The sequence below is a fragment of the Alligator sinensis genome, unplaced genomic scaffold (genome assembly GCF_000455745.1).
Source record: "Alligator sinensis unplaced genomic scaffold, ASM45574v1 scaffold957_1, whole genome shotgun sequence".
Lineage (NCBI taxonomy): Eukaryota > Metazoa > Chordata > Crocodylia > Alligatoridae > Alligator > Alligator sinensis.
The window spans coordinates 1,712,939-1,726,476 of NW_005842039.1; the positions used below are offsets into that span (position 1 = coordinate 1,712,939).

At 39.6% G+C, this 13,538-nt stretch overlaps 1 protein-coding gene across 1 annotated transcript in view; it reads right to left on the minus strand.

The window, feature by feature from the left end:
* Nucleotides 1-13,538, minus strand: part of SLC13A4 (solute carrier family 13 member 4) — a 39,996-nt gene that overhangs the window by 21,759 nt on the left and 4,699 nt on the right. The window contains exons 2-5 of the mRNA XM_025202877.1: nucleotides 10,068-10,196; nucleotides 4,426-4,562; nucleotides 3,930-4,111; nucleotides 1,079-1,133 (exon numbers count right to left, since the gene is read on the minus strand). Of these exons, the coding sequence (XP_025058662.1) occupies nucleotides 1,079-1,133; nucleotides 3,930-4,111; nucleotides 4,426-4,562; nucleotides 10,068-10,196 (503 nt within the window). The remainder of the gene's footprint in view (nucleotides 1-1,078; nucleotides 1,134-3,929; nucleotides 4,112-4,425; nucleotides 4,563-10,067; nucleotides 10,197-13,538) is intronic.

Sequence of the window (13,538 nt, forward strand, 5' to 3'; positions counted from 1 at the left end):
TATTATGAAAGATCCAAATATATAATTTTCAAGAGGGCAGAAAAGGAGTATAAGTGAGAAACCATCATCTTAGAGCTTAATCTGTACAGCACAGATAAATGGGGGAAAAAAGTGGGAAGTAATAAACAGGACAGAGTACAGGGGAATTCAGTTCCATGCTAATGAAAATGCTGATGCATAGCTTTCAATATGCACCAGTCTAGTATCAGGATACGTTTAAGAGATGAGTGTGTAGCTGAGAGCATTACTGGTATGATTAGCATTACTTTTAAGCAATAGTAAGTATAAAACTTATACTATTACTTATACTTTTAAGCAAAGGTATATTGTATTGAGACTTACTATCTTTCAACATGACAGATGATACTTAGCACTTTATCCCACATCTTAGCTTTGTGCCACATTCTATGTACTGACCGAGAACATGCAGGCAGAGCTGGTGGAACTTTTTCAAACATTGTCTCATTTTTAAGATGTGAAAAACAGATGAGGAAAACATTACAGGAAAGGTTCTTCCTGCTTTTAGCCAAGTGAAGAGTTTGTTTAGAAATTTGCAAATTTCAACCTTTTCACTTAAGGTTATATTTTTTTCTCCATTTCCTTTCCTCATCTTTCAATGACCTTTATTTAAAGATCAAGCACGTGACAGCTTAAGCATTTCTTATCATCCGCCATTCTATTCTGAATCCTATCACAACAAAACCTGAGGCCCCTTTACCCTTCCACCCACTCCCTCCAAACACTTCATGCAGTTTTTAAAACCCCTTCATCACCTGTACCTATAGTGGAACAAAAGATTGAATCTGTTCATGTCTCTTCATGATGGATTCACAAACAAAACTGCTAAAGAATTTATACCCTGAGAGAGACTTAACTTCCCCTTCAACATAGCTATGGTGTTAAATAAAGAAAACCATTCTATTAACCCAACTTTTTAAATAATTGTCCCCTCAAACTCTTCTAAAATGTCCATATATAAGCTTCTATTTGCCCTTCCTGGCTCCATTCCTGTGTTCATCTCATTGCAACCTGTGTAGGGTTCAAATCTCCGGTCGTGATGGACAGGATTCATTCTTACTCCTCATTGATGAAAATGAGCTCCAGTGAAGTTTGACCGTGATTTTCGCTGAGACCTGCAATAACAAAAGAGAGAGAAGGAGATGAAGAGCCCAAAAGTCTTAGTCTAGAGCTGTGACCATGAATGTGGAGAAACTATGGTAAAAAGAAAGCAGAGACAACTTTCAGTGAACAGTTCCCAATGCTCAGTGATCTGATTCATCTGCTGATCATTACAGACTAATTCACCTGGTGGCATCAGGTGAATGACCTTAACAGCATCGGGCTTAGGTATCAGAATCTAAGTTAAGTTGGATCTGGTTAGTACTCATCTGGGAGCTCTTCATATTTAAACAAAAGGAGGGATTTCCCCTCCCAAGCCAACTCTAAAAAGATGATTGCAGCATAAAGCTCCTTAGCTAATTGCTGGAGAAATCCCTTGGCACAGACACTGAGCAGGACAGCCATCAGTTGTCTTGCAGATGCCCTATCCCAAACTTTAGCATAAAGGGCTATGATGGGGGCAAACTACCAGAACTCAATACAGGTTAAAGAGCTGCTCATAAGCTGCTGGGGAAGCACTGCTAAAAGTTAGATCAGCTTCTGCAATATGATGCAGGGGTTGTTTTGGTCCCTGAGCAGCCTACCTACACTTTTGCTTCCCTGCCTCTGGGCTTTGCATATGTGCATGCCTCTGGGCTGTGCATAGGTGTACTGGAAGCATTTTGATGATGAATGAGGACTTTCCTTTATTAATTCCTGAACAAAAAAGGCTGCCTTAAGCAAAATTGTGAAGCATTTTGCCAAATATTCCAGAATCAAATATTACAAACCAGGAAATTCAGTCAGGAATAAATTAACGGAAATACAACCATGTAACAATTGGAAGGCACACAGTTCAGATACCCAAACAACCTTAACCCTGTTGGGTAGTGACTGAAACCCCTGTGCCCCTCATCTCCTATACAGAAGAACTCCCAGATATCAGAAGATAAGCTATTTCCCTCTGATGCACATTGTCCAAAAGCATTTTAAGTAATATATTGTAGAGCACTGCTTCCCAAACTTTTCTTCAGCTTGACCCCAATTCTGACCCCATTTCCTCAGCATGACCTTGCATTCCTAACTCACAGTCCCCCACAACCCTGGGTGCCCCTCACTCCCCACCCACAGCCCCCCGGGGTCAGGGCCCACAATCTCCTGCCCCACTCTCCCCCAGCAGCACCCAAGCCACAGCTGCCACCCATGGGAGGTGGCAGCTGCTGCAGCTGGAACAGAGTGCAGAGCCTGGCTTCCTCCCCGCCACCCCGTCCCCTCCCCTGTGAACAGCGCTGCTGGAGTGGAGCCCATGATGGGGGGAAGGATGCAGGCTGCCTGCTGCAAGCTTGGGGCTCCCCATCCTGCTGCCTTCCCCCCGGGGGCTCCACAGCCCAGTGGGCAGGATCCGGCATGAGAAGGAGGGACACCGTGCTGCCACAGCTCACCCAGCAGCAGCATGGTCACAATTGCACACTGCTGGTGCTGCCATGCCTCACCTTGGTGGCCATGGTGGTGCAGCACTTCCTCCCACAATGATTCCCACCAAATAGGTCACTAAGGTGGCTGCTGCCTGGGGCTGGTCTGACCCAGCTGCAGCCCTGCACCCTGCTGTGGGTGCAGAAATCTAAGGGGGCATGTTTATTGCCACCCCATCTGCTGATGTTGCAACCCCATTTGGTTGTAGTGACAGAGATAGTGGGCTCCATTGTTAAGCTTTGCACCAAAACCAAGCATTTAGCTTCTTTGTCCTTTACACAATGCATTTTCCCTAAAGTTACAGGAGTTACTCTTTGAGAACAGAGTTATTCTTCTGAGTATTTACAAATAAATATCTTAATTGGTTTAGAAATTATAGGCAATAAACAGAAGTCACATTTGTCCCAGAAGAAACCATTTTTTCCTGGGACAAAGTGCAGTCATTTCAGATGTCCATGTCTGTTGTCCCAGAACCAAAGTTCATGGGATAAGAAGTGCTAACAGTTTGTTCTGAGATATTGAAAAGTGTATCTCAGTGGTTGTCCTGGGACTGCATCATTGAATCAAAGGCAGAAAAGGAGCAGTGCATTCAGCTGCTCACTAAACCCTGATTGGAAAGGTGATGTATCTACACACCAGCACTGGGACATTTCTGTTCTGGAATAAATGCAATGTCTGTTCCTAACCATAGTGAATTAAAAGTGAGACCTTTAATAAATTAAGTATCCAATTTCCACAAAGATCTTAATAACGAGAAAAATCATTCTTTACTCAAAAAGTTGGTGCTGTACATTTGTGGAGGCTATTTTTTCACACATGCAGAGGAGGTTGACTTCTTGCTTTAAGTTCAAAGTGGCACTCATCCTTAACAGGAAGTATCCAGGGAAATATGACAAAAGACCTTGGCCTGGCTTCTAGACCCTGGGGTAAGTCATATCCCAATATAAGTTGAAGATAACATTCAGTATGCTCCAAAAGGAGGCATAATATCTCTTTTTTCCTTTCTTTTTCTTTTAAGAGACTTCCCAATGCTTTCTCATCCTTTATTTTGTACTCCCTCTTATTGACCACATACAGACTATAAGATCTCTGAATACCTGTTACTCAAACACCAATTTTTCCTTAGCTCATAACTATCTTCCCTTCAGCTTAAACCTGCTGACTCTATTTATCCAGTCACTTATCGCTGAAGCTGTCAAATAAATGTTGCTGTATAAAATAAATGAAAATAAAAAGCATGAACCAGATACTCAGCTGATATAAAACAGATAGCTAAAACTGTGTATGGCACTATACCAATTTATATCAGCCAAGGATCTGCCTCATTTAAAAAGAGAATTACTGTTATCTTCATATACCGTTTGGCTCCTTCTCTTCAGAAATGGTGTTGCCTGAAGTGCTGATGACCTCACACTCCTCCTCAGCATTCACCAGCTCTTGTAGCACTGCCTCTACAATTGGCATCACCATGGCTGTGGTAGATGTATTGGAAAGCCACATGGATAAGATGGTGGTGCAGCACATAAAGCAAAGTAGTAACCTAAAACACAGAAGGGAAAAGCTGTCTGGGGGTGCACTTTTACAGCTTTTCATATTAGGGTGGAACAAACAGATATTAGAGGTAAAGAAACAAAGAAAAAGACAGAAGAGATAGAAACAGGATGGAAAAACTCCTAGTCTTGCAACCCAACAAAAGATTCTCCAGGCTTGAATTAGGGTACTCAGTTGGAAGAGAAGACACACTGTGGGTAATATCATAATTTGCTTTTGAACAAGCTTACAGGGATAAACTGACTTATGATTTGCTCTTGACCTGTGAGTCTGTCAACAGTCAAAAGCAGAGGATTCACTCACATGCCTGGCTTTGCTCCAGCCATCATGACCATGCGCAGGGCAATCCGCTTGTGTAGATTCCACTTTTCTACAGAAGCTGCCACACAAATCACTCCCAGGAGGAGCAAAGTTGTGTTCTTGAAATATTCTGCAGCTACCTATAGGAAGGCAAGTGAGAGAGAAGTGAACTCGGAGTGACAGTTACTCACAGAAAGCATGCTGGGAAGGTGCAGTCATCATTATCAAGGCTTATGTAGTAAAATTGAAACCCTTGCTGTGACATGAACTCAGTTCTCTTAGACAAGCTGTGTCCTGTGTCATACCAGGAAAGGTGTTGGGTGCATAGCTATAATATCTGAGTTGTGGTCTTTGCAGAGGCCAGCTGAAGACAATGTTTCATAGAGTGCTAGGAATACACAGTGGGTGCATCTACACAAGATGCTATGTCACCGTAGTGACGAGCTACAGCACCATAGCTCATTGCTACAGCGACATAATGTTGGTAAGCATGAACCATGAGGCTGTCACTACTCTACAAGCTACAGCACAGCAGGGTTGGAAATGGCCTGCATGGTGCCGCAACTGCGCAGTACCAGCAGTTACTGTGCAGTTATTTAGTACTTGCTTTAAGAAGTAATAAATGACTGTGTAGTAACAACTGCACAGTCATGCACATGTGTAGGCATGCCCAGTAAATCTTAGTTCTGAACGGATCAGTGCGTGGTCCCTTAACACCTATTTCCAGACACTAACAAGCACATGGGGTAGAACACTTCAGTCTGATTGATCATCTGCCAGGTAGACTAGGTGATCCAACTGCCAAATTCTCAAGGGCATACTAGTCTTGCTTGGTGGTTTGTTTCTGCCAGAAAAGATACTTTACTCAGCACGTTCATTCAGGGACACCTAGGATTGGTCCATTGCCTTTCTATCTATAAGACAGGGTTAAAAATAATACACAATAATGATTAAATGATATATAGGTTGCATATACTAAAGTGGTGTTAGAAGTCATTAGTATTTTAGAACTCTTTGAAGATGAAAAGTAGTATGTAAGTGCTTATGATTTTTATTAAAAGCTATTAGGGGATTTTGTAGGCCAGTACAATGAATAACACATTCACCTTGTTTAACTTCTGTTCTGTTTCCCTACTAGACTCTTCTTGTCTCTAATGCTTGGTTAATCTTCTGTTGCAAATGATCCTGAAAAACTTAGGGGTATTAATTTAGTGTGGTATTGCATAACACCATGTCCTTCAACATCTTGTCTGATGCTACCAATCATTTCTTTAGAAACTGCCTCCAAGGAATTCCCATGGAAACACACACAGAACATCCACATTAACATTTGTACAGGTCACTGGGGTTTGTGCTAGCTTATGAAGTCAATCTGGCCCAATATATCAGATTTGGAATGAGCTGTCCATGCCTCCATTTTATGTCCTTGTAAGTAAAGTATTTGAACACCTCAAAATCCTAATGCATTTACCCTCAGTACATCCCTACGAGGTAAGGAAGAATGATTAATCCCATTTTACAAATGGGGAACTGAGGCATAGAATGTTGCTTATGACTAATATCTAATGACTGTCTACTGAAAAATGGTAAGTAATTACAGGAGCAAGAACTGTCTCCTAGCCAGGAGCGTGCCCTGCTCACAGAGCACCCTCTTGCTTGGTGCCATCTGGTCCCACAACTTTTGTATTTATTTTTGCATGGTAGCCCAACTTTAACAAGAGGAATGGGCCCTCAGCCTGGCCTTATCCCTACACCTTTGGTGAAGGAATAAGAGATATGACTTTGAATCCCCTCAGTGTGAGGATTTGAACTGAAGTGTCTCATTATCTTGGCTGATGGATCATCATCACTAGGCTATTGTGCTGTGTGGCAGTGGCACCATTAGCAGCTGCTGTTGCTGTGCTTTTTAAGGAAAATGGGTGGGAGTTCTGAACTCATGCTGTCAGTTGTTTTTAGGGTAGCTCAAATATGGGATGCTTAGTTTCAGAATCCCAAAGAGCCTTAGGCAGGAGAGAGGAGCCTCTGGCTATGTACTAGAGATGAATTTTAGACACCTCAGTCAGTTTTGGCCAGAATTGAATTTCCCTGCCTGTCTCAGCTGCTCAAATGGGATGGCCCAGGTTGCTCTCTTGGACTGAGATGCTTAATTTGTGTCCATTTTATGTGTGTAGGTTCCTTTGTGAATCTTACCCTAAGTTACTCATCTCCCAGAAAGTCTAGAACAGAGCAGAAATTTAGTCTGAGCCCAGCTTTTCATGTATTGGGCCATATTGACGTCATCAGAACCCAAAGAGTTCTAATGAACAGATCTGTGTTGTCCTAGTGAGAAGTGGCCAGTAGCGTCCCATGGTGGTCTGTGTTTGATCCAGTGCTTTTCAACATCTTTATCATTGATTTGGATGTGGGATGAAAAGCTCACTAGCCAAGTTCACAGATGATAAGAAGTTATGGGGGAGCCTGGTTACACTTGAAGATAGGCTGTAGATTCAAGCAGACCTAGACAGGCTGGCAAGTTGGGCAGATCAGAACCAGATGAATTTCAACATTGAAAAGTGTAAAGTGCTCCATCTGGGGATGAACAATCCCCAACATACTTACAGGCTTGATGGTGCCAAACGGACTAGCACCATGACTGAAAGAGACGTAGGGGTAATAATAGACCATAGTATGTACATGAGCCATCAGTGCAATGCTGTAGCTAGCAGGGCAAGCAATACTCCAGCATGTATCAATCAATGCACCTCAAGCAAAACCAAGGAAGTGATTTTTCCGCTTTACTCAACATTGGTGAGACCGCAGCTGGAGTACTGCATCCAGTTCTGGGTGCCACACTTCAACAAGAATGTGGAAAAGCTTGAGAGAGTCCAGAGAAGGGCCACCTGTACGATCAGAGACTTGCAAGACAAGTCATACAAGGAAAGGCTGAGGGACTTGAGCATCTTCAGCCTAAAAAAGGGAAGGCTGAGACAGACTTGGTCGCAGCTTATCGCTACATCAAGGGCTTGGTGAACAACTGTTCTCCAGGGCACCTTTGGGTAAAACCAGGAGTAATGGTCACAAACTCCTGGAAGATCATTTCAGGCTCAACATTAGGAAAAGCTTCTTCACAATTAGTGTCCAGACTGTGGAATAAGCTCCCTCCAGAGGTGGTGCAATCACCTACCCTGGAAATCTTCAAGAGGAGGCTGGACAGTCACCTCGCTGGGGTCACCTGACCCCAGCTGTCTTTCCTGCATAGTACAGGGGGGCTGAATCTGATTATTTTGCAAGGTCCCTTCCAGCCTCTTACAATCTATGAATCTCTGAATCTATTCCTCCCCTCCACATTTAAAATATAATATGAAAAAAATAATCCAAGTCACAAAAAATGAAAAGCCTGGCTCTGTTTTGGGTTCAGCCACAGATTTTCAATATGGGTTCTGGGTAAGTCCCTGTGGTCTAAATTATCAAACTCAACTACCTAAAGTTATGCACCTAAATTGATATTAAGAAGTTAGTTTTCAGATATGCTGGGCAACTGCAGCTCACATTGTTAAACCAAATCAAAGGGCTCCTCCACTGTAAGGCATAGGTGTGTTTTCAAAATGGTGATGGCTATAGTAGGATGTTTGAAATGAAAGACTGAGGAGAAAGGGCTTTACTTCGACCCACCCACATGTGACAACTTCCCTGGCTACACTAGACTTTTAAAATGCATTAGCTATCATGTTTTGGTTATTATATGTGAAAAAAAGCCTTCATTCTTTCCAAGTTTTGGCAATCTCCAGGAATTCAGAGCCCAAAATCAATAAATAACTAAGAATTAAGGATAGGTGCTTGTATTGGAAAATACGGAATGAAATCCTGGCCTCATCAAAATCAATATGAGGATTTCAGTGGGGCCAGAATTTTTTTTCATTGTTCTTAGTACCTTATGTACCTTCTTTATAAAAGTGTGAGAATAATACTAATTCCCTTGCTAGGATCTCATAAAAATAGTACTATATTAAGTGCTAAGTATTTATTTATTTATTTATATTTATTTAGCAAAACCCCATGGCGAGAAAAAAGGACTCGGCTGTTTTGACTGTTAGCCAAAACTTTTAAATATCACTTTTTTGGCTTTCTTCCACTAGTTTCTGACTCATTAACTTTCTTTATTTTCCCAGTACCCTGTTCAAATTTTTTTAATAAAAAAGTTCTTAAACTGAATGAAAGGAATCCATCTAGCCAGCAGCACAAAGATTTAATTGTTCCCCTTTATCCCTTTCATAGTCTTTCAGGGAAACTAGTGAATACTAATGGTCCTATAAGCATTTTTTTTTTGTTCTTATAAACATACACACAAAACTCAGACACACTCTGACTCATACACATATGACCTTGTGAGTTTCCTTTGGCTTAACCTGCGTAGTGGGAGTCCATGGTTTCTATGATGCTTCCATGAAGCAGAGTAGAAGTCTGCATTATTATCAGATGCTGTTATTTTAATTTTAACTTTTTAATTTATTTCTGAAAATGAATAAAGTAATCTTTATAGTATCCCCACCATTACTTACATTGAAATTAAACATAATTTGTATTCAGCTGACCCTACATGTTATAGTTTCAGTGTGTTGAATCTTGTACTGTAAATACAGAACCATTTTATTTTATTTTACTTTACACAATTTCAGGGAAGCAAAGAGTTTGAAGGTTGCAAAAGGGAAAATTGGGCTTTTGCCATTTGAGGAGGTATAGGAAGCAGGCAGGCTGCTTTTGTGGAACAAGAAGAAAACCTGAGTGTTAAAAGAACTGTCATTGAAATATGGAACAGTGTTGATAAGGAAATGTACTTTATATAGCAAGGCTCTTGTTCCAGTGAGATGAATGAGGCAGTTTACAGAGCTGTTCTCTCACACTGTACATTTCACTTTATCGGTTTATATTCAGGTCTTGTACTACACTTGATTAATCAACACTTTTCTTATGTCATCATTGTAAATTGTGATCTGTATTTCTGTCTGCACTTCTAGCTTTAATAAGCTGAATATGACTTCAGGCTGAGAACACGAGCAAAAGAAAAACCCTATAATGAAGGTAAATGGGGTGAATAAAAACTCCCAGTCTCATAATATAAAAAGCAAGATGACATTCAATGAAAATTAAAGTCACCAAATTCAAAAGAAAACATTTTGTTTCCTGTAACATTCATTTAGCCTGTAGAACGCGTTGCTGACATTACTGAGGCCAAGATTCATAAAAAGGATTAAACATTTATAGGGATAGCAAGGCTAGCTAGCATCATAGTACTAAACATCAATCCTAAAATCAATTTTTGAAGGGATTCATAGCCTCATGCTTCAGGACATAAGGCAACCTCTAACTAACCAGGAAAGACTAACTCAGGAGTGCTTACTGCAGGATTCCTTTGAAGCAGATGGTACTGCGAATTGTTCATGACAGGTCACTGGATCCTGTGGACAATTGCTTTGATCTAGTATAGCCATTCCTCTGACTGTTCCTGCCATAGTTTTGAAAAATTGGCCTAAGCATTGCGTAGGAGAGATCTGAGCCTTTTTTCTCCCCACACAAACCCTTAGCCCTGTTACTCTGCTAAGATTTATTTGTTGCAAATAGTTAACATAGTGGAAGAAGAAATGATAAAAAGTATGCTTTGGTCTGACCTCGCTGGACTTCATCACTCCAAACAGTGGATAGAGGAAAGCAGGCACTAGTGCAGCGGCGCCGAGGGGTACTGCTTCTGAGACCCAGTACACAGCTGTCACTATGAGCACATAAGCACACGAGGCTTCCTGTGGGGAGAAATTATGGGGGTTAGCTAGCACAACAACATGCTCTGCTGCATCAACTATTGGGTTGTTCCAGCTAGAGGAGCCTGATTAAAAGTGCACTTGACAGGGACCATGTAAGGGGGACTTTCCGAAGGTCAAGTTATATAGGACTGATATCTAGGCTACAATCTTGGAGGCAGGATATTTACAGTTTGGAGGATGTTTCGTAAGAGATTGGGATGTTAATAGAAAGCCTAAGGACTATAGCTATGACAAAAGATTAGGAAAGCAGCCATGATAAAAAGAAAAACATATAGAATGAATATTATGGTGAATACTATAAAAGAATACTCCATTTCATTTGGGGGCTTTGTTAGTCTTACTTTAGCATGGGTAGTATCTTAGAGTAAATGATCACTGGTTCTAAGGGATGCTGCGAAGAGAAAGTAAGATGGATTTTGAAATAGCTGAATACTCAAAGCAAGTGATCCCCATCAACATGACAACTCATAGCATACATTTACAATGATATCAATGGCTAGAAATAAACTTCAGCAATTTTAGTATTTGTAACAGAGATAATTGGTGATGAGAAGACAACAAATATGAGGGGGGAGGTCACCTATTGGTGGCTGTGTGGCAATTCCCAGCTGAGGTTTTCCTTTGGTGATCTTAAGCAATTCCTTGTATTTTCCTCACTTCTCTCTTGGCAGCTGCATAGAACTACAGATCTCTATTTAATATTTAATTATACTACATTATTCATTATAATTAATAATGTAATAACCTTTACCTTCAACAAATCAGTGTGTGATGCTTAATATGCCTTAGATATACATAGCAAATATCACTATGATATGGAGTAGAAATCTGTTCAGCATGTAACTTCCTATATGTTAAAGTCAACTAATTAAATGTAATTTTGTGTACATTTCATAAATTTGGACTGTACTGTCGAGAAGAGAGATAAGCAAGATAATTGTCTTGTAACCATAGTATATCTTCCAGGTGTATATATAGCCAATAACTGCAGACAGTCAAAACAAAGGATTAATTTTTCATTAGATTTGATAGAATTTTACTGATTTTATCCATTGTAAAAGAAAGAAACAAATTTAAGGTTTATTGCAAGCACTCACCTTTTTATATTATTTTTAAGAACATTTGTTACGAATTACATGTTGTTCTTCTTTCTGTCCCATGTTTCACTACTCCCACACAATGCTAAGTTTCTGATTGTTAGTCTTCCCTTTAGGATTTTATCAAAGCAAAAAATGACCTCTAGTACACCAACTACACCCAAGAAATGTAGAGTTAAGGATGTCTCCACCTATAAATTACTGTGGTAACATCAGTGGGTGTGTGAGGGAGAGAGGTTTTAAAATCAGTTCATGTGCTTATCTACAATTCTAATCTCTTTCTGTTTCTCTCTCTCTCTTTATCTGTATGTCTGTGCAATTCATATGGAAATCAGTGACTGCTCAGCAAAGGAAAGATGCTGAAAGCAGTGGTTGTGGACCTGCATTATGGCTTATTGTAGTTAATACTATTATCTTCATGAGCAACAAACTCACACTCATAGTAGAGATGCATATAAATACCAAGGGAAAGGGAAGAATGATGACACTCCCTTTTAATTTAGCAGAACTAGTTGCTGTCCAAGGTTCTGGGGGAGAGAAAACTGGATACATGATATATTCCTGAAAGGGAGAGACAGCTGATATGATATTGCGTGTGTATGGTTTCCAGGATACCGCAATTTACTGACGTCTTCTGGTTTTTTTTACAAAGATAGGTGTCTATTTCTTCTGGGTGACATTTAACAGGACTTCTTTAATCTCAGTGAGGTATACTTAGAGTTCTATGAATATCTTCTATCAAAAATTATACAGATCTATAGTTTCTGTTCATTGTCCAGCACATATCAACTTTGTACAAATTCTGAGCCAGATCCTCAGCTTATTTTTTTTTGTCAGTAAATTTTCAACTTTATGAAGGTTAATGGAATTATGCCAATTTATACCATCTTGGTATCTGGATATTGTTTATTATTAAAAAGTATTCATTATATGGTTTAAATAAATGTATTACATCCCATGGATTTCTTACAAATTATTCTCAATGATTATTGCTTTGACCATTCACTACTCATAATTGCCAATTATGAGCTATGTGATTTCTTACCTAAGGCATATTTCTTTGTTTCTCCTCCTTGATTGTATAACTTCCAAATCAACAAAGAGTTTTCAAGATGCCACATAACACATTCAAAATGAATACATGTGCAAATACACAAGTATTCATAATATTTCATTTGTCTGCAGATGTTCTTGTACAGAAGGATTCACTGCTGGGAGGCCTCACCAAATGAAAATAAGGGGTTTTTGAATATCATCTAAATCAATTAACAGTTTTTAGTCAAAGTAATTATGAGTATATTCTTGCAATACTCTAGTCATAATCCATGCTCAACTGTTCCTGTTCTTTAGTCAGCATATAATAATTACAACCAGATCCAACCCAGAGGCAAATATGTGCCATTTCATCTATTTGCCTAAAAATTAATGTAGGTTTCCTCAGAAGCCTTAGCTCTAATTAACTATCACTGACCCTGATGTACCTCTTATTTCAGAAAGTCATAGCAATTGTTACAATTCAAGTTACAGGTATAAATAGTAAAAGCAATCTTGAACTATGCAGGAGCATCAAGAAATACATAACAACCCCGCACAGATGTATTTTTGAAGGGAAAAGAGCACTCCCTTTTATATAAACATAGGTCCATATCTTAAGGTCTCCAGTGCACGCTTCACTAGTCAATATGGAATTTGATTGAATGAAAAAATACAGTAGCCTTTCACAAATTCTAGTACCAAAATATTTAATGCAGGTACAATGTCACTGCTGCCAAGAAAAAAACAATTCAAGCGTTTAGACAAAGCTGTGCTAGAGTTCATGAGATCGTAGGGATTTTTTCCCTTATTCATGGATTATGGGCCCTGGATTTGTGAAAAGGAAATACATTTTGAAACTCAGAAAACTGTAATTAATTGGTAGTAATATTATGTGTTACTATGAAAATGGTTTCTTGATTTGGCTTCAAAATGTTACATTTGAAATTGAAATAGTTTAAGCATGTGCATTGCCTCCTAACTACACAAAATTAATAATTAAACAAAAAATTGCTGCCTGGATGGGGTAAGAAATGAATCCACTTTCTGTAATCTATGGAGACAAGATTAATTTACCTTCAGAGTCACAAGAATAATCAGTTTGTTTCATAGGACCCAATGATTAGTCAAACATATCACCAAATACATTAAATGTTATGGTCAATAGTCAGGAGAGATCTGTCCCATTCCT